The 19,933-nt window shown below is 53.8% G+C and overlaps 2 protein-coding genes and 1 non-coding gene across 29 annotated transcripts in view; 2 read left to right on the top strand and 1 right to left on the bottom strand.

Moving 5' to 3' along the window:
- MYO19 (myosin XIX) overlaps positions 1–19,933 on the bottom strand; it is a 53,160-nt gene that overhangs the window by 3,545 nt on the left and 29,682 nt on the right. For 13 of the 23 annotated variants that reach the window (XM_081584879.1, XM_081584885.1, XM_081584881.1 and 10 more), the window contains 13 exons: positions 18,839–18,912; positions 18,114–18,235; positions 17,843–17,956; positions 17,464–17,640; positions 16,995–17,147; positions 16,027–16,134; positions 15,109–15,179; positions 14,150–14,253; positions 12,449–12,564; positions 12,221–12,350; positions 10,893–10,978; positions 9,295–9,597; positions 7,429–8,193 (listed from right to left, as the gene is read on the bottom strand). In XM_081584879.1, the coding sequence (XP_081441005.1) occupies positions 8,065–8,193; positions 9,295–9,597; positions 10,893–10,978; positions 12,221–12,350; positions 12,449–12,564; positions 14,150–14,253; positions 15,109–15,179; positions 16,027–16,134; positions 16,995–17,147; positions 17,464–17,640; positions 17,843–17,956; positions 18,114–18,235; positions 18,839–18,912 (1,687 nt within the window). In that variant the 3' untranslated portion in view covers positions 7,429–8,064. Of the gene's footprint in view, positions 1–7,428; positions 8,194–9,294; positions 9,598–10,892; positions 10,979–12,220; positions 12,351–12,448; positions 12,565–14,149; positions 14,254–15,108; positions 15,180–16,026; positions 16,135–16,994; positions 17,148–17,463; positions 17,641–17,842; positions 17,957–18,113; positions 18,236–18,838; positions 18,913–19,933 lie in introns of those variants that run through there. The other 10 variants (XM_081584894.1, XM_081584902.1, XM_081584891.1 and 7 more) reach the window with 4 other exon arrangements.
- ZNHIT3 (zinc finger HIT-type containing 3) lies at positions 1,849–10,666 on the top strand. 5 transcript variants are annotated; one of them, XM_081584973.1, is made up of 5 exons: positions 1,849–1,998; positions 2,099–2,130; positions 5,196–5,282; positions 6,494–6,540; positions 7,049–10,666. In XM_081584973.1, exons 1-4 carry the CDS (start codon positions 1,913–1,915, stop codon positions 6,529–6,531), a joined length of 243 nt encoding a protein of 80 aa, XP_081441099.1. In that variant the 5' UTR covers positions 1,849–1,912; the 3' UTR covers positions 6,532–6,540; positions 7,049–10,666. The 5 variants fall into 5 exon arrangements, with proteins under 5 accessions (XP_081441099.1, XP_081441097.1, XP_081441096.1 ...); XM_081584971.1 differs by having other exon boundaries at positions 6,457–6,540; XM_081584970.1 differs by having other exon boundaries at positions 6,457–6,552.
- On the top strand, positions 9,775–9,904 carry LOC145544044 (small nucleolar RNA SNORA11). Its single transcript, XR_014081269.1, has one exon. It is a non-coding gene; the product is annotated as a small nucleolar RNA SNORA11 (small nucleolar RNA).

The following is a 19,933-nucleotide window of genomic DNA, read 5'->3' as shown; positions in this document are numbered from 1 at the left end:
ATCTCCTTGCAGTCCAAGAAACTCTCAAGAGTCTTCTCCAACACCACAGTTCAAAAGCATCAATTCTGCGGCGCTCAGCTTTCTTCACCGTCCAACTCTCACATCCATACATGACCACTGGAAAAACCATAGTCTTGACTAGACGGACTTTTGTTGGCAAAGTAATGTCTCTGCTTTTAAACATGCTATCTAGGTTGGCCATAACCTTCCTTCCAAGGAGTAAGCGTCTTTTAATTTCATGGCTGCAGTCACCATCAGCAGTGATTCTGGAGCCCAAAAAAGTAAAGTCTGACACTGTTTCCACTGTTTCCCCATCTATTTCCCATGGAGTGATGGGACCAGATGCCATGATCTTAGTTTTCTGAACGTTGAGCTTTAAGCCAACTTTTTCACTCTCCTCCTTCACCTTCATCAAGAGGCTCTTTAGTTCTTCTTCACTTTCTGCCATAAGGGTGGTGTCATCCGCATATCTGAGGTTATTGATATTTCTCCCAGCAATCTTGATTCCAGCTTGTGTTTCTTCCAGCCCAGCGTTTCTCATGATGTACTCTGCATAGAAGTTAAATAAGCAGGGTGACAATATACAGCCTTGACGTACTCCTTTTCCTATTTGGAACCAGTCTGTTGTTCCATGTCCAGTTCTAACTGTTGCTTCCTGACCTGCATACAGGTTTCTCAAGAGACAGGTCAGATGGTCTGGTATTCCCATCTCTTTCAGAATTTTCCACAGTTTATTGTGATCCACACAGTCAAAGGCTTTGGCATAGTCAATAAAGCAGAAATAGATGTTTTTCTGGAACTCTCTTGCTTTTTCGATGATCCAGCGGATATTGGCAATTTGATCTCTGGTTCCTCTGCCTTTTCTAAAACCAGCTTGAACATCTGGAAGTTCACGGTTCACGTATTGCTGAAGCCTGGCTTGGAGAATTTTGAGCATTACTTTACTAGCATGTGAGATGAGTGCAATTGTGCGGTAGTTTGAGCATTCTTTGGCATTGCCTTTCTTTGGGATTGGAACGAAGACTGACGTCTTCCAGTCCTGTGGCCACTGCTGAGTTTTCCAAATTTGCTGGCATATCGAGTGCAGCACTTTCACAGCATCACCTTTTAGGATTTGAAATAGCTCCACTGGAATTCCATCACCTCCACTAGCTTTGTTCGTAGTGATGCTTTCTAAGGCCCACTTGACTTCACATTCCAAGATGTCTGGCTCTAGGTGAGTGATCACACCATCGTGATTATCTGTGTCGTGAAGATCTTTTTTGTACAGTTCTTCTGTGTATTCTTGCCACCTCTTCTTAATATCTTCTGCTTCTGTTAGGTCCATACCATTTCTGTCCTTTATCGAGCCTATCTTTGCGTGAAATGTTCCCTTGGTATCTCTAATTTTCTTGAAGAGGTCTCTAGTCTTTCCCAATCTGTTGTTTTCCTCTATTTGTTTGCACTGATCGCTGAGGAAGGCTTTCTTATCTCTCCTTGCTAGTCTTTGGAACTCTGCATTCAGATGAGAATATCTTTCCTTTTCTCCTTTGCTTTTCGCTTCTCTTCTCTTCCCAGCTATCTTTAAGGCCTCCTCAGACAGCCATTTTGCTTTTTTGCATTTCTTTTCCATGGGGATTTTCTTGATCCCTGTCTCCTGTACAATGTCACGAACCTCTGTCCATAGTTCATCAGGCAGGGAAGCCCTAATCAGGGAGTACCCTTGACAATGAGCTCTGGATGCGTATCGAGTGCATCGACTTTCTACTTCTCAGGCCTGGAACGATGAGCGGGATCAATCGATTGCTTGTGGCGGCCGGTAAGTGCTGCGCGCTGATTGGTCCTGGTTGAGGAAACGGAAGAAAGGGTGTGCACGTGGGGCGAGGGGGCCCGGGGCTGGCGCGCAGGCACGGTGCGCGTCCCGCCAGAGACCATGGCGTCGCTCAGCTGCGGTACCGCCGTCTGCGTTGTCTGTCTGGAGAAGCCCAAATACCGCTGCCCCGCCTGCCGCGTGCCCTAGTGAGTGCCAGGGGTCGCGGGGCAGGGAACGGGCGGCGGGGCGGCGGGAGGGTCCGCGCCGCCCTCGGGGCTGACGCTGCCTGTGGCTTTGTTTCTACAGCTGCTCCTTGCCCTGCTTCCGGAAGCACAAAGGTAAGGCCCCCTTCTTCGTGGACCACAGCTGCGGTCTCGGGGACGTGGGCCCTGGGCCCGGCCCTCAGCCTGCTGTCAGCCTTGCAACGCCCGACCCTGGGGACCGCCTCCCACCCACCATGGGCAGGCGGATACCTCTTCCTGCGAATGCGCCTCCACTTCATGGACAATCAAAAACTTTTCCTCTGCCCTACTTTGCTTTCTGCTTGCCATCTTTTTTTTTTTTTTTTTTTAACAATCTTTGGTTTTTGTCACAAAAGCCTCCCCTAGCTGTGCCTTCCTCTTAGTGTTCAGCTCCGCATTCTTTGGCAGAAGCTGCTCTGGCTGAGGTTAAGGACGTTTTCTTTCTTTTAAGTGATGTCTTGATAGAAACGGGGAGTTACACAAGTTTACGGTAAGGAGCAACGTCTCTGGCTCTCACTGTTGCCAAGTCTACATTTTAAGTCTTTTTCTAGCCGGTGCCTCTTCTTAGTCTTCAGGGACCCTTTCCCACGACCTCTCTCTCTCAGTGACTTTTCTGTTAAAGTTCCTCATTGGTGGTTTGCCTCTAGTTTTATCCTTTCTAGTCTCTGATTTTACAGCTGTTTGTTTCTAGCACCACCGTGCCCGCTCCAGCTTTTTTTTTTTTTAACCCTAATGTCTTTGGAGCACTTTCAAAAAAAATCCTTTTGGCTTAAGATAGGAACGAAGTAGAACTGCTTTGCTGGAATAGTTTGGGAGCTGTGTCTGGAATGCTTCTCTCTGGTCCTGCAGCCCTGTGAGGCCCCTCCAAGACCCCCCTAGCGCAATATGGGTAATTTTTCCGATACAGAGATTTGAGCAGTTCACTCCTGTGTTGAAAACTCCAGCTTCTCTGTTAGTGTGTTTTTTTGTGGGGCGGGAGGCGAGGGGAACGCTGCGTTGGTTCTTGTTTGCTGCTAACGGACTTTCTCTAGTTGCTGTGCGGGGGGTCCTACTCTTTAGTTGCAGTGCTTGGGCTTATCATGCAGTGGCTTCTTTCCTTGCGGAGCCTGGGGCTCTAGGGTACATGGGCTCAGTAATTGTGGCCCACAGGCTTCATTGCCCTATGGCATGTGGTATCTTCTCAGACCAGGATTGAACTGGTGTCCCCTGCATTAGCAGGTGGATTCTTAACCATGGACCACAGGGAAACCCTGTTTGCTTTGTTCTTATTTAAAAATAAATTTTGTTTATTGAAGTATAGTTGACTTACAGTGTTTCAGGTATACAGCTAAGTGCTTCAGTGATCTGTATCCTTTTTTGGTTCTTTTTCATTATAAGTTACTACAAGGTAATGAATATAGTTCCCTATGATATACTTTCCTTGGTGGTTCAGTGGTAAAGAATCTGCCTGCCAATGCAGGAGACACGGGTTAATTCCCTGAGTTGGGAAGATCTGCTGGAGAAGGAAATGGCAACCCACTCTAGTATTCTTGCCTGGGAAATCCCATGGACAGAGAAGCCTGGCAGGCAAGAGTCAGTTACCACTTAGCAACTAAATGAAACAATAATATACATTAGGCCCATGTTGTTTATCTATTTTATACATAGTAGTGTGTATCTGTTAATCCCATATTCCTAATTTATCCTTCCTCACCCCTTCTCCTTTGGACCCATAAATTTGTTTTCTGTGTCTGAAGTCTGTTTCTGTTTTGTAAATAAATTCATTTGTATCAATTTTTTAGATTCTCTGTATAAGTGATATCATGATTATTTTGTCTTTCTCTGACTTACTTCACTAGGTATCATAATTTCTAGGTCCATGTATGTTGCTGCAAATGGCATCATTTCATTTTTATGGCTGAGTAGTATTCCGCCACATATGTATATATGTATACACCACGTCTTCCTTATTCATTCCTCTGTTGATGGACACTTAGGTTGCTTCCTTTCTTGGCTATTGTAAATAGTGCTGCTATGAACATTGGGGTGCATGTATCTTTTCAAATTCGAGGTTTTATTTTTTCTGGATATGTCCAGGATTGTGATTGAGGGCTATGGTAACTATTTTTAGTTTTTTAGAGAATACCATTTTCCATAGTGGCTATACCAATTTACATTCCCACCAACTGTGTAGGGGGGTTTCCTTTTTTTGGGGGAGGGTTTCCTTTTTTCCACACACTCTGCAGCATTTATTATTTGTAGATTCTTTTTCTTTTTTTTTTTTGGCTTACTGAATTATTTATTATAAGGAAACACCACCCAGGTCAAGAAAATAAAACTTGGACTTCCTGGTGGTTCAGTGGATAAGAACCTGCCTGTGGATGCAAGGGACACAGGTTCTACCCCTCGGAACTTCTGAGCCCGTGTGCCACAACTCCTGAGCCCACACTGTAGAACCTCTGCTCTGCAACAAGAGAAGCCACCACAGTGAGAAGCCTGTGCATTGAAAGAGTAGCCCCTGCCTGTTGCAACTAGGGAAAGTCCATGTGCAGCAATAAAGAGTGGGTGCTACCAAAATAAAAATAAATAAATTATGTATATATTTTAAAAAATATTAAAAAAAACTGCCTGTCAATGCAAGGGCAATGTGTTCCAACCCTGAAGTTTCCATATGCCTTGGGTCAACTAAGCCCACGTGTCACCTCCCCCTCTCGTCTCCCCACCCTCTTGGGTGACTTGGATCAGACTCTCCTTATCTCGTCCATTTCTGTCCTGTGTGAGGCTGAACCCCTCCCGGGTGGGCCTGGGGAGTTGCATGTGTGGACTCCCAGTGGCACGTGGTACCTGCACATTCGGTATCTGAAACTGCTGAGAACGCAGTTTGCAGCTAACTGAAGTCAGTGTGTTACTGAGTCGTGGTGAAGTCTCTGGGACTAGGCAGGACAGGGAGGATGGAGACAGGCCCTAGGGGAGCGTGAGGTGGGCTTCCTCAGCCCTTCTGCCAGGCCCAGGTTTCTCCTGCCCCTTGATGGAGTCTCTCACTTCCTCTCCTTCATCCCCCACCCAGTCCCTTACCCCCTACAAAGGCTTCCCCCTAGATGCTGGATGCTGGCTTGGGGGAGTGGTGCAGCCTTGTCACTCAAACGGAGGTGATGTACACCTGAGATTTGTGTCTCTTTCAGAGCAGTGCAAGCCTGCAACTGGTCCTGTCGAGAAAAAAATAAGATCAGCTCTTACTGCAACAACTAAAAAGCCTGTGGAAAATGAAGGTGGGTTGGTTGACTGAAACACACAAACGGAGAAAAGGGTTTCAAATAGAATATGTGGAAAGAGGAGAAAGGACTCATAGACTGGGGCCAGAAGTCAGGTTCATCAGGGAGCAGCAGCTTCCTCAGCCCTGTGCACCCAGGACAGGAGCGCACGTCGTCATGGGTGGCGGTGTGGGGCAGCCTCAAGAGTCAGGAGAAGGCCGGGGAGTGGGGGGGAGAGGCCACAGCCGTGGTTTGGGGTGAGTGGTGGACCCTGCTGGCAGAGCCACCTCCAGGCACAACTTTGGGTCTTCCCCTGGGCCTGGCGGGGGTTCACCTGACCTGGACCCATGTGGCGTGCTGCCTTTGGCCTCGCTGCTGCTCCTGGCGGCCCTCAGAGCCTGCAATGTGAGTGTGCTGCCGTCTTCCCCATCCATCTAGCCTTTTTTAAAAAAAAAAAATTTTTTTTTGTGGTATTGGGTCTTGGTCGCCATGTGCAGGTTTTCTCTAGTTGCAGAGAGCGAGCACAGGCTCTAGGGTGAGCGGGCTTCAGTGGTTACGGCTCTCGGGCTCCAGAGCTCAGGCTCTATAGTTGTGGCACAGCTTACGGCATCTTCCCGGCACAGGGATTGAACCCGTGTTCCTTGCATTGCAAGGCAGATTCTTAACCACTGGGCCACCAGGCAAGCCCCACATACCCTTAACGCCTCCTGCGCACCATGCATCATGCTGGGCTCTGAAGACACCCCCTCCCGGTGCCACCGAAAAGGAATTGAGCAGTCAGAGCCAGGGGATGGCCCGCTTCTGTCCTTTGAGAAACTTCCTTGTTGGGTTCAGAAGTTTCCGCCCATGCTGAAAATACAGGGGAGTCATGTCTGCGGGTTTTTACAGACAGGGCTGGAGCCATAGTGAGCAGAGGTAGGGTGGGAAGAATGGGAAAATAAGGCCGTAAGCCCAAACATAGTTTGTGTGTGTGAACACTAGGATGCATTTGTTAAAGTCACCAGGTCTTCACTTTCCTAAAATAAAGAGTGTAGTATAGTCACAAATTCCTGAGAAGTGGTTGTTTTGTCTGTACCCACTTGCATTATCTCTATTTTTGTCATGTGTGGGCACACACAGTTTTTATTTACTCGAGTTGTTAAAACCTAGGTTTCCTTTGCGGTCATAAGCAGGTGACTGTTATGTTCCTTAGATGATGACGACGGCTCTGTGGCTGATTTTCTCAATAGTGATGAGGAAGAGGACAGAGTGTCTTTGCAGAATTTAAAGAATTTAGGTAAGTCTGCAGGTAAGACAACTTTTTAGGTAAGTCTGTGCAGATAAAATAACTTTTTCTTAGCTGAATGGCATTAAGATAATTGCAGAGGTTTGATAATAAGATTCTGACAGCATTTAACTCGGAAACCATCTGATATGCTGACCTCACCTTATGTGAGCATGTGTGCTCAGTCTTATCCGATTCTTTGCGACCCTCTGGACCGTAAGCCCACTAGGCTCCTCTGCCCATAGACTTTTCCAGGCAAGAATACTGGAGTGGGTTGCCATTCCCTTTTCTAGGGGATCTTCCTGACCCAGGGATCGAACCCACGTCTCTCATGTCTCCTGCGTTGGCAGGTGGCTTCTTTACCACTATTGCCACCTGGGAAGCCCCACCTTATGTGAAATGCTGGGTGAGTGGGTGCAGCATGCTTGGCGTTTATCACATTTGGAACATTTGGCTCTCAGCCATCTCTGCCGGCACCCACTTGAGCTCAGCTTGGCTCTCCTCACTGTTCATTTTTAAGGGGAGTCTGGAGCACTGAGGAGCTTACTGCTCAACCCGCACCTCAGACAGCTGATCGTCGACCTCGATCAGGCGGACGACAAGGCCAAGCTTATGCGAGCCTGCATGCAGGAGCCCTTGTTTGTGGAGTTTGCTGACTGCTGCTTGAGTATCGTGGAGCCGTCTCAGAACGAGGATCCTTAAGGTGGATGACTGTGTTGTCTGCTCCTCCTGGGAGGCTGTCACGTGGGGGGCCCTGCCCAGGGGCAGCGCTGCCAGGACTCAGTGGCTGATGTCAGGTGGGCTCCCCAACTCCCCCTCCAGCATTGTGGGCTGGGGTGCCGGCAGGCGGAGGTACTCACGATGGCAGACCCATATGGAGAGAACTCGACGTTCAGATGGTGGTTTTTAAGTGTTTTATTTTTGGTACAATTAAGACATAAATATTCAGAGTTTCCACACCCATTTGAGTAAAAACTTGCTCAGTGTTTCTGAATAAAATTATGGTGTGGTGGTTCTTTGGTACATTGCATTGCTCATTCTTGATTTATAATCTAGTTGCTTGAAATTACATTAAATTAATCAACAAATATTTAAATATTAAGGTTTTGTTCCTTTTAAAGGAACTCAAGGCAAAGTTTCCCCCAGCCACAGTTTTAGAGCTGATTTCAAGCTGACTTTGCCTGTGGGGTTGGAAGAGTGGGGTGCCCGCTGTAGTGATGGCCAGCACCGCTGGGTTGGATCTGTGAAGGTAGTGAAGGCCCTGACGTTTCCTAATCCTGGTTTGGTCGCTGCCAACCCTGACACCCATCAGGGTGAGGGGGGTGTGCGTAGACTGCTGCCCCAGGCCACTGGTGCAGCTGCTGGCCTGCCTGCAGGCTGGAGCCACGGCTCCCTGAGTGCGCTCAGAGTCGGTCGCTGGGAGTCGTTTGGCAGCTGGGTGTTGATTACATGTCTCTGGCGCTGCTGGCAGGAAAAGGCCTTGTGGAAACAAAGGCATAGAGGGTGGCCTGGGTGAGGCTGGGAGGGGAGAAGAGGTCACACGTGGCCTGGCCTGTGTGTTTCCAGAAGGATCTGATTAAAGCCAGTGACACTGTTGGGCGAGGGTTCAGGGCAGATGTCAGCGTAGCGTAGCGGAGACTTTCTGCAGTGAAACCTGATCGAGCCCTGGAGAGAGAGACGCAGCTCAGCCCCAGCTCCCGGAGGTCGAAGGGACCTCTTGGAGCGAAGGCTAGGAATGCAGGGAGGTGGAGACACCCGAGGACCCCCCGAAGTCACAGCAGTGGCAGGACTTAGTATGCTTTTCCTCCTTACTCTAAAACGGTAGCCAAGTCCAAAACAGTGTTCAAGACAAAGTCTCACATCCACGCAGTGAGATAGATGAGAAAACGCTAGGACGGAGCTCTCCCCTGCTAAGAATATCACCTGTCCTAGTCTTAGGACTGCTTAAAGCTGGAAGATCAAAGAGCTGCACTTCTGTTTACACTCTGGCAGGCCTGTGTGTTGTCATGGCAATTTTATCCCGATTATGTCCTATAGGAATTCCTCTGGTAGGAAATGCAGTGCTTCCTTCCTTCTGCCTTGTGTCACTTGATCCTTGTAAAAGGCGGTATTAGCCCTTGTCTGTGCTCGTTGCCTCTTTCCCCGGTGGCTGTCCACAATATAAAACCTTGGACCACTGACTCATGTGCTTGTCAGGAATAGGATAAACCAAAGAATACAAGTGAGGGGAAAGTGTGTAAGTCTCGCTCAGTCGTGTCTGACTCTTTGCCACCCCATGGACTGTAGGCCGCTAGGCTCCTCTGTCCCTGGGATTTTCTAGGCAAGAATAGTGGAGTGGGGTGCTATTTCTTCCTCCAGGGGATCCCAACCCAGGGAACGAGCCTGGGTCTCCTATATTGTAGGCAGATTCTTTACCGTCAGAGCCACCAGGGAAGCCCAAGTCAGGGGGAAGTGTGGTGCTAAATCCAGTGCCATCGGAGGGGAAAAAAGCTGCTGTTACCATGATCAATTTTTTTGGAAGTAGGACTAATTTAAAGATGATTCAGAAGAGATGGTAGAACTCTTAGGGGCAGCTTTTTAAAAGTGAAAGGGCTTTGGAAAACCCTAATTGTAATGATGGGAGCGACCCAACTGCTGCCAGCTGGGATGTGCAGGGGTTAGGAGGCCTTCATCTCAGCCTCGGTCCTGCTCCTGCTGCGACCCCCGGGCTCCACCCCCCACCCCGCAGTGGGGCGTTCAGGACACCAGCCCCATTGCATGGCCCACCTGAGGCAGCGCTCGGATGGACAGGACTCCGGCTTGTTCTTGGGCTGTCTGGACGGCGCAGCTCTTGGGGCTGCCCACGGGTAGCTGGATGCAGGCGAAGACCACCAGCTTCCTCTGAAAGCCGTGCACACCCACTGCCGCGTTGGCCAGGGCCAGTCCCAGGGGCCAGAGGCGGGTTATTGCACCCTGGAGCCTGGTCTGAGCCGGGGGCAGCGGGATGGAGCTCAGGGAGCAGGGAGCTTGAGATGAGTGTTTTTCTTCCACACCATCCAGTTCTTCAGAAGCAAGGAAGGCCATTCTGACCTTAAAAAAGAACACCACATCACAGCTTTCTCTTAATGGAAAACAGAACCCAAAAGTCTCTTCAGTGATTCGCCCTTCACAAGGTGAACCAAAGGGCACCTGGCTGGATGCAGCACGACCCTATACCCAGGGAGGCTGTGCTGAGGCTTCACGTACTTTTAAAAAATCACAGCCTTTGGGGTGTGCTCAGAGCAGGGGGCCTGAAGAAGTGGCTCATCTGTTTATAACACACCCGATAGGAATCTGGGTTCACTGTGACGAGGGGCACAAAACGTGTGGCCTTCCTATGAGCAGAAACCCAACACGTGTCCCCCTGCACCTCCCCGTGGCTGCCAGGCAGGGCCAGCACTAGAGGAAAGCCGCAGCACGTCGTGGGGAGCTTGCCACTAGAGCCTGTCTGGCCCATGCCTGGGTGGGCCAGGAGTGGTCTCAAAGGGTATGAACCGCTCATTTCAAGGAGAAAGAAAAAGAGTCCAACTGGATGCCATTGTGCAAAAGGCAAAACTGTGGGGACAATAAAAAGATGAGTGGTTGTCAGGAGTTTGCAGAGAGGAATATACAGAGTACAAGTTTTCATGAGCAGTGAAAGTACTGTGAGCGACATTATAATGATGGATATATGTGGTCACACTTTTGTCCAAACCCATAGAATATGCAACACTGCTCTGCTCTCAAAGTGAACCCTAAGGTGAACTGGGGACGTTTTGATTATGTGTCAGTGCAGTCATCCTTGGTCTAAAAAGAAAAAAGGCACCATTGTGTTGATAATGGCTGTTCATGTGAGGGGAGGGGGGTATATGGGAAATTTCTGTACGTTCCTGTCAAGTATTATTGTAAACCTAAAACTGCTTTAAAAAAAGAAAAAGGTCTCCAAAAAAAAATCTAACACTCAGGGTAGACATTTTTAGCAAAACTTTTGTTTCACTTTTATGTATGTATACATATTATATATGTGTGTGTGTTTGTTGGATTGTGATATAAAATGTATTTTTTTTAGATCAAAGAAGCCTGCAGGCCACTGTAGTTAATTATACTGGCAAATAAAAGCATAAATTAACCTCAAAAAAAATATCTGCCTTATTGAGATCTAATTGCTATACTATAAAACTCATGCTTTTAAAGTGCATGGCTGTATGAGTTTTAGTGTATTCCTGGAGTGGCTTGTGCCCCTCTGTGTCACAGCCGTCTGCCGCGTGGGTGGCGCGGTGCCCACATCCCTCGCGAGGGCCCTGCAGCCGCCCACCTCACGGGGAGGGGCAGCCCCCGGCCGCCGTGACCTCCGGCTCAGCACTCACCCTCCACTCCCGCCACGCACGCTTGATGACCGTGGCAGCCGCGTGCAGCCGCTGGAGGTGCTTCCGAGTCAGCCAGGAACGGACGGCTGAGGGGTTTGTCCAGAAACAGGAAACAAGAGTAACATGTTGGTTAGAGCTCTGGGTAAACCAGGCCACACCAGCGCCAGAGCTGCTGTAAACGTGGGCGTGAACGGGGGCAGCCGCGGGAGGTCAGGGACTGAGTCAACGTGACACGGACCTGGCTCTGAAAAACAGCGCTCAGACCTGGAGGCAGACGCCTACCCAGCCAAGGGGAAGCTGCCACCTCCCATCTTGGGCTCCCTCCTCCTGGGCAACGCCCAGGGAACACGAAGGGTCTGAACTGTCTGCATCTTTTAAAACGACCTCTCTCCTTTTGGAAGCCCTCATTTGAATCTGCTTGCTCGCCTTAGGAATCCACGGACACCACCACACACCCACACCTGATGAAGGTTGTAGCTACTGGATGGGAGACGAGTCATGGGGCAATTTTAATCTCCTTTTGAAACTGCAGCATTTTCTGATTTTTTGGTACAGTCATTCAGAAAGAGGGCTATTCGGTAAAGACATGAAAGTCACCTGTTATCTCATTAACCCAGGTAGTTTTGCAGCATTTCCTTAATATTTTCAGGCCCATACACACAAATACACCTTAGGAAGGTAGCATCACCTTGCTGTGTAGCTCATCATCCAAATTTAAACATCAGATTGGAAATGGGGTTTCCATGAAACTAAAAATATTCTTCAGAAACACTTCTTAGCTGGATCACAAGATGGGTCCATAATGGAGCCATGACTCCACCAATTGTCAGATATTTGGGTTGTTTCTAGCATTTTTGTTTTTCAAAGTGAGGCTGTGTCATGGTTCATACATTGCTTCCTTGTTTTATCAGATCTTGTTGGTCTTACCTTCTTAAACACGCCCAGGAACCCAGGTAATCATGAGTTATCAAGGGGAAAAATACATGACAAGTACAGCTCTCTAGGACGGGGAAAGGGGAATTAACGGCAACTTCGGAACCTCTACCAACTACAGAGCACCCTTACTTGTGGTGGGTCGTGGTCTGTACTGAACTGGGGGTGCTCTGGGTGAGGTGGACAGGGAATTTGAGGCCCAGTACACCATGGGGGACACGCAGTTAACATCGAGAGGCTGGGACACGGTCCACTTTGGTCTGTGGGGACTCTAGGAGCAGTATCTCAAGGGAAACAGGTATCCTGTGGGATCGTGTGCAGCTGCAGAGATGGCCACCCCTGGGCCCACCTGCTGGTCATAAGTGAGGGCCGTGTGCCCCGGGCCCTGCTCCTACCTGCCTGGATGAGCACAGCTGCCCGGCTCCGCCTGGCCTGCGTGCGGCACTGGTGTCTCCTCCAGCCACGCTGGATGCGGCGGGCACACTGCTCCAGCACCTGGGCACGCCCGCGCTCCAGGAGCTCCAGCTGGGGGGAGAGTGTCCGCTGAGGTCCTCGGCCTCCCGTGTTCCCCTGTCCTCCACCCAGGCCCGTGGCCGCCAGCTCCTCACCCCGGCCCTGCTTACTGTGGAGTCGGTCATGAACACCTTGGTCCTGCCGCAGTGCAGCTGGGCTGGCAGCACGTGAAGGATGTCCTGGAGGAGGCCCTGCAGCATGGCCGGCTCGGTGCACGGAGGCCACTCTGAGGATGGAGACAGGGCCCGTCAGCCCGTCACCATCCCCTCAGTGTCCCCCTGACATGCCACAGGCTTCCTTCCCGCTGCACGTTTCTCAACATTCCTTCCTTCCTTTTGGGGAGGAGGCCGGAGGTGGCCTCTTCTCATCGTCCCCCAGGCTGTCCTGAGGGATCTCGGGGTCCCCCTGGAGGCTGTGCCCTGGACTGGCCGGCAGCCCCCACCCCCGGAGGTCCCCTTGGGCAGGGGGCACTTGGTGCCTAGACTCCCATGCTGCTTCACCAGCCCATTTCCAAGGCCCCAAACATGCTGAGGGCCACATGGGGCAGCCCGGCCTCCCTCTCTGCCCCTGAGCCCTCTCGCCGTGGATGAAAAGCGGAGAACAGACCCCAGACCCCAGCAGGGGCCCTGCCTGCCCCCCACACCTGGCAGGGCAGCTCCTGCAGATGGAGGGTTTACCTGAGGGCTCTGACCACCTTTAGCTGCCCAGGGCCTCTCTGGAGACAGCGGTGGCCAGAGGAGACGCCGCAGATGAGAAACAGCAGCAAAGCCGACCAGGGGCCCGGGGGGCTTTGGGCAAGAGACAGAACAGGAGAGCACACAGCAGGAAGAGGGGGGAGAGGTGGGGAGAAAGGATGAAAGGAGAGTGGCAAAACTGCCCCAGAGATGGGAGATACAAAGCAGAACTTTGCCTGTGGGTGCAGGGCCCTGGGGGAAGGCTGTGTGTGTGTACTGGGGGGACTTGCCCCATTCTCAGCCTTTGCCCAGGTATGTGTGCATTGGGGAGATTTGCCCTGTCCTTGGCCTTTGCCCAGGGTCTTTGCACCCACTCTCACTGCCTCAGTGACACCACATGTGACAGACAACCCCCCGTAGAGCAGGCCTCTCCCGACATCCCCCTGGCAGGGCCTGGCCCGGCAGCTGCCCCAGAAAGCAAGCTCTTTTCCGACCTCTCTTCCCCGCTGGCCAGGCCTGGCTAATCCTTTCCTCTCCTCTCTACATCGAATCCAGTGCTCACCAAGTCTGACCAATTTCTTCCCAACATTTCCCAGCTGTGCCCACATCTAGAGCCTCTCTGCCCTCTGGCCAACCAGGGCCCCACCCCACGGCGGCCTCCAGAAAGCCTCAGGCTGGTATCACCCCCTCCTTTCCTGGAAGTGCCTCCCATCTATCTGGAGAATGTCTGGCTTCTGGGACTGGGCCCGCCTGCCCCCAAGTCTCGCCTCCCACTGTCCTCTATCCCCAGGAGCCAGCAACCTTCAATAGCCTGGAGCTCCTCACACACATGGTGCTGTCTCCCGTCCGTGGAGTCCCTTCACCTGGCTAGTCCCACCTCACCTCAGATGCCACCTCCCCCAGGAAGCCTTCCTGGTTCATACCTCTCTCACCACCCACAGCATCCTGTTTCTGTCTTGCCACTTTCCTCACTGCTTAACTGCCTTCTTTTAGTCTCTTTCTCCCACTGGACCAACAGCCATGAGGGCAGGACTGTGTCTTACTCATCTCTAAGGTGCCAGGCCCGCACCCTGAGATGGTCCTAGTAGGTGCTCAGGGAACTGGGTGAACAGATGACTGGCCAGTGGGCGCCCTCACCTGAGCGCCCTCCATCCGGACACGGGCCATGGGGACCGGGGGTTGTGGTAGGACCGAGCCTTCTCAGTAACTCGTACCGCTCCACGAAGTTCCGGTGAGAGACCCTAGAAGCCGAAGTAGGCGGAAGGAGAAACAGAGTGACCAGCGGTGAGCCTGCAGTCACTGTTTACTCTGCTCGACCACCAGCGAGACGCTGTCCTGACTGCCCAGAGTGGATGAAGTCACTGGGGTCCCTCGGCGGGAAGCCAGCTTTGGTCTTTCCCAGACAGAGCCTTGCTTTTCTAGGCAAGGCCTTCACAGAGCTCACTTGCTGTCAGCCTCCAGGACACCCGCAGCCCCGCTTCCTCTCTCATCCCTGACTCCCTCCAGGCTGTGGCTGGCTTCTCAACCCTCAGGGAATGGCCTCACACCTCCCACGGGGTCTCCTGGCTCTTGGTGTTAAAAGCCACTGAGAACAGCCCCTCACATGCCCCAACATTTCAAACTTGACTCCCCACCCCCGGGCATCCCCCAGGTCATCCTGTGTTGGTGTCAGGAGCTCTCCCGATTTACCCGTTTGCCTCAGACGAAAGCTGAAATTGCTTCTGTGGCCTGGAAGGCGGCTGCTCCCCTCCCCAGGGACCCACAGTCCATCAGCCCGTGTCCCAGTCCCACAGCCATGCCATAGTCCACTTCTACCCCCTTCTCTCTTTCACCAGGCCATCCTCGCGCCTGGTGGATCGGGCTCCCACTCACGTTCTCCCTTCTCTCCTGACTCTAGTGCAGACCCGGAGCCTCCATAAAACAGGGCACAGCAAGAGAGTGCAGCCCTCGAGCTCCAGGCCGACTTCCGTGGGCCGCCTCTTGCTCCATCTCCGCGTCCTGCTGACCTCGGCCCAGGCGCCACCCTGGCTCTGGCTCCGCCCCTGTGCCTGGCTCCGCCCCACCCCCGTGCCGGATGGACAGACCGACCCACTCACCGGATGGGGAAGCCGGCGGCACTGATGTGGATAGTCTCCACGAGGCCACAGGCCTCCAGCTGGCTCAGGACCTGCAAGGAGGGGAGATGGCGTGGGCAGCAGGGGCCACAGGCCCCGATGCCACTGGCAGGGACCTGCGGGCTCCCCTGAGGGCGGACACCCTTTGGGGCAGTGAGCAATCAAGGGACCTGGAGAGACTCTCCCTGCTAGAAGGGGTCCTGGTGGTCCCAGGTCCCTTTATGTGAAGCCTGGCTTCTGGTACAGCCATGGCCGTCTCACTGCTTCCAACTGTGCCTCACAACACAGCCCGATCCAGTTCCTAGTTTTTATTTATTTTATATTCTGCAGACAACACAGTGGGTCACAGCTGAGAGGCAGGGGAGGGTATATTGTGAAGACGCTTACAGGACCTACCCAAGGTCTTTACCACAGAGCAGTGATCCTGGCCATGGACCCTAAGGCCACATCAACCATGTGACTGTGGGACCCACTCCAGCACCATCCAGCTCTCACACCTCACCCACATCCCTCCACAGGGTAAAGGGCAGCTGCTGGCCACAGAGTGCTTTTGAGCAAATTTTAGGAACTACACTCTCATCAGAACCAGCCCTGTGTCTGGTCTGTAAGGTGACGCAGACTCTCAGCTAATCACGAAAGACACCCATTCCTCTGGGCCGCCTGTCCTTCAGAGCATGTGCTTGGCGAGCAGAGAGGGAGATGCACTGTAGCCCCTACTCGCTTCCTGTGGCTGGGCCACTGTGCAGTACACAGGCCACACAACTGTACACAACCATCCTGCCAGAGCCGGGGGGAGAAGCCCTTCCTAACACCATTTGGAGCAGATGTCCTGTCTCTCACCCCTCCAGCCTCTCAGCACAATGGGACCCTCCACGAAGCAGCTGCAGCCCAGTGTGTTACCTCCTCTCGGTGGAATATCTGTGCCTGGGCCTGGCTGTTGGGCTTGATGCAGCGAATGTAGTGGGGTGTGGTGCTGTGTAGGACCTGCAGGAGCTGCTCCAGGGAGGCCTGCAGAGGGAAGACTGCGGCTCAGGCTGTAGGGCAGCATCGGCTGGGCAACCCCGAGACTGGGACCCGCACACGCCCCGGGGTGATTCCTGGCAGCCCTCACTAGGTGTGCCCAGAGCACGCCTCCAGGGACCCTTCTTGACCTGTGACCCTCCACCTGGTCCGAATGCCTGCATCTGGTCTCAGGCTCCCCCCCAACCAACCAGGGCAATCTTCCCAGAAGGGAACCATCTCAGAAGCCCCTGCCGTTCATTCAGGCGACTCCTGTCATGACTAAGCCCATCCTGTGTACGGGGGCTACAATACAGCTGTCCGCCGTCATCGCACAGCGCAGGGCCTCGCAGACGTGAGGCGGGCCCTCAGGGGCGTGTCTGAGGCTGGACTGGGAGGTGTTTCCCTGACCTGGGCTGCCCTGGCGGCCTTCCCCGGGAGGTGATGAGAAGGCCAAAGAGCAAACCAAGAGGAGCGGCATGGAGGGTGGGAGTGGGGGAGAGCTGAGGGGCTGAGAGACGCACACAGTGCCGAGGAGGGGGCAAGCCTGCTCCGCCAAGGACAGAGTCTGTCTGGAAGTGAGGGAGCTCGCAGTGGGCCGCCACGGAGGTTCAGCAGCCACTGCTCTTCTGTGATCCCTCTATCGGCGGTGGGCGAGAGGTCACACTGCCACCCACGGGCCCGAGGCTTCCTGTCACATCAACTACGGACCCACAGTCCATCTGTCAGGTTCCCGTCTCTACCGCACACCGGGACCACGGCTACTGGACTCCTCCGTGCTCCAGGCGCACAGCCCTGATCCCAGGAGATGCTTGGTAAACGCTGGACACTCATGAGCGAACACGTGGTGTCAACACCGCTGGACGCACCTTGAACTTGGACACCACGGTCAACACAGGGGCCCGGTTCTGGCCGGAGGGCTCCTCCTGGGACTTGTCTTCAGGGTCGGCAGGAAACAGCACCTTGAGCAGGGGGTCCTGGGACTGCTGCAGGAGCCGGGTCAGCTCGGGGGGGATGGGGTCCTATGCGGAAAGGACAGGGCGGGGGGTGAGGGCGTGGGGGATTGGGGGGAGCTGCCGGCCCTGCTCAATGGGGCCCCAGGAGGAGGGCTGGCCTGCGTCTGAACCTAGAGGCCAGGAGACGCGGTGTGAGGCAGGTCGTTTCCGGGCAGGTTGGGCCCAAGCAGCAGAGACCTCAGACAGGCGGGCCCGAGAGGTGACCCTGGACCCCGAGAGGATGTGCGGGCTGGCAGAGAGCACAGCAGATGCTGCCACACACGTGCGGCAACGCCTCCGCGTCTGGATTCACAGGCGACACGGGGCACAGCCCGGCCCTCACCTTGTTCTTCTCCACCAGGCCCGCGGTGCGGTACCGCACGGGCCCTGCGTAATGCAGCACAATGAAGCTGGGCTCCGGGCTCAGCCTGTCATGGCCCAGGCAGGGGCGGCCGGTCAGGGTGCTCTCAATGCGTGTCTGGAGCTGGGCGGCGCTGCTTGGCCGGTTAAGGCGGCACTCCTGCGTGGGGCGGGCAGTCAGCCACGGGGCAGAGGGGCGCGGTAACCCACCCATGGGAGCATCACGGCGACCCTGCGACGGAGGGCTCACAGGGCAGGTGAACCCACTAAGCAGACAGACAGAGGTGCAGGGTGGGCCTCGAGGTCCCGGGAAAAGCCCAAAGCCCCACCTGGGGGGCTGGGCATGCCGGCGACCCCCCCACCTCATTTATGAGGGAGCAGATGCTGACAGGGCTCCCCTCGATGAGATCCAAGCAGGGCTGGTTGTCCTGGTAGCTGACAAACGACCACTCCAGGCCCTCAACTGCGTACTCCTCCTAGGGGCGGAGGGCAGTCCCGGTCTGAGCTCTGGGGGTCCACCCCCCACTAGCCCCGGCACAGCACATTCCAGGAAGGACTCACAGAGGGAACTGAAGGTGCCCAGCACACCCGGGACAGGGAGAGGGCGAGGACGCAGGGCGGCCCACCACCCACCTGCTGGGCCCGGAGGTAGTGAGCCACGAAGTGCTGCTGCAGCTTCTCGTTGGCGTAGTTGATGCAGAGCTGCTCCAGGCTGTTGTTGGGGAATGACTCAAACCCATACACGTCCAGCAGGCCTGGGGGGCCGGGGGGGAACCTGTGCGGTTACTGTGGGGCTACAAGGGGCCTGGGGTAAAGCCTCACCCTTGGCAGCCTGAGGATGAAGCCGAGTGGGCACTCGACCCCACCCCGAGGAGGGGGGCGGTTCCCATCACCCTCAAAACTCAGCAGGAAGAGGCTGAAGGAGGTGTGAGGGAACCAGGCCACAGGGACCCCGTGTCCCACTCAGTCTGGACGGTCTGGGTTGCAGCCGCTCAGTGGGTGGTCACCATTCTGTGAGCAAACGTCACTGATGCTTCTGAGCTTTGCTTCCTCCTCTACCTGACTGTCCCATCCAGGTTCCCAAGATGTTCTCAAGTGCCCCCCCAAGGCCCTTTGAGCCCATTCGCTGCTCCTCACTACTCTCCTGAGATTGGAGCTGGGTCTCCAGGGGGTGAAGGGGCCCTCGTGGCCTGGGCACCAGCTGAGCCTGCCTGGAGAGCTAGGGACAGCCAGACATGGGCACCGGAGAGAGGGACCTCGCCCCACACTGGTAGAGCGGGAGCAGACGGGTGCAGGAGCTGCCTGGAGGCCCCCAGGAGACCCGGGCTCTGCTGTCTGTCTGGGGCCCCCCGACCTACCTATGAAAGTGGTCCAGGAGTCGGGGGTGGCACAGATGCTGCTGTTGATCACCGAGACCAGCCAGTCAAACAGCCTGTTGGTGATGGGGGGAGTGGGCTCAGGTGAGAGGCGTGCGGGTGAGCCGGAAGGGTGGCAAAACTGCCCTTACAGCCTGGGTACCACCCCTTGGATGGAGGGCCTGTCTTCTGAGCCTGAAAGGTCAAGGGCTAAACCCTCTCTGCTGGTTTCCCACCCATCCTGTGCCAGCCCACTATACCTGCAGGCTGGGGTCATGTGTGTGCCCAGGCACACAAAGGCCTGTCTTGTCTACAGCAAGAGTGAGCAGAGGACCAGCTGCAGGCACATCACAGTAAAGCTTCCTTTTACTGCGTGTTTTACAGATTGAAAGTCTGTGCCAACCCGACATCGAACAAGCCTATTGCATCACTTTTTCAACAGTGCTATTTTAAAATTATACATTGTTCTTTTAGACATAAAGCTATTGCACACTTAACAGACTACCATATAGTGTAAATATATCTTATGTACCAAGAAACCAATAAATTTGTGAGACTCGCTTTATTGCGGTGGTCTGGAGGTGACTCTACGACATCCCTGAGGTCTGCTGTGGAACGCTGGGGCTAGTCAGGGTGTGGGTGCACCTCAGTCACTGGCCTGACACCCAGCTGCCGTCTTGACAAGGGGTGGAGGGGCAGGCCTGGGTGGGATTATAAAGGACTGAGTTCACTGGACTCCCCTGCAAACCTCAGCCAGTGGAGGCCAGAGCTCAAGGCCCCCCGACATCCCCCTACTCTGTTCTGTATGAGGGCGCCCTGTCACCCCAGCTGGACAGTGACACCCCGTGGTCTGCAACTATCGCCCCTGAGACGATGGAATGGTTGCCGTACAATGTGGTGACACGTATGACGTGATACAAGGGTTTTCTTCCTTTGGATTTCTTTAAGTGATTGGTCTGCAAATTTTTAAACGGTTTCTATTTTTGCAATAAGGGCTTCAGATATCCATGTGAGGTAGTAAAAACAAGAGACCTGGTGATATGAGGACCTGTTTGCTGTGTGTAAAATGATCTGTGGTTGGAGGTTCATTGTGTCTGT

Source organism: Giraffa tippelskirchi, chromosome 3, assembly GCF_054371585.1.
Source record: "Giraffa tippelskirchi isolate mGirTip1 chromosome 3, T2T-mGirTip1v1.2.pri, whole genome shotgun sequence".
In the NCBI taxonomy this organism is placed as follows: Eukaryota; Metazoa; Chordata; class Mammalia; order Artiodactyla; family Giraffidae; genus Giraffa; species Giraffa tippelskirchi.
The sequence above is the reverse complement of the archived record's forward strand: the minus strand, read 5'-3'. Positions and strand labels throughout refer to the sequence as shown.

Excerpts from the sequence above, each read along its gene's own strand:
- ZNHIT3 (XM_081584969.1), top strand. The coding sequence starts at position 5,042 with ATGGAGTCTCTCACTTCCTCTCCTTCATCCCCCACCCAGTCCCTTACC. Across the intron at positions 5,283-6,456 it reads AAAGCCTGTGGAAAATGAAG|ATGATGACGACGGCTCTGTG; the intron begins GTGGGTTGGTTG and ends TATGTTCCTTAG. Across the intron at positions 6,541-7,048 it reads GCAGAATTTAAAGAATTTAG|GGGAGTCTGGAGCACTGAGG; the intron begins GTAAGTCTGCAG and ends TTCATTTTTAAG.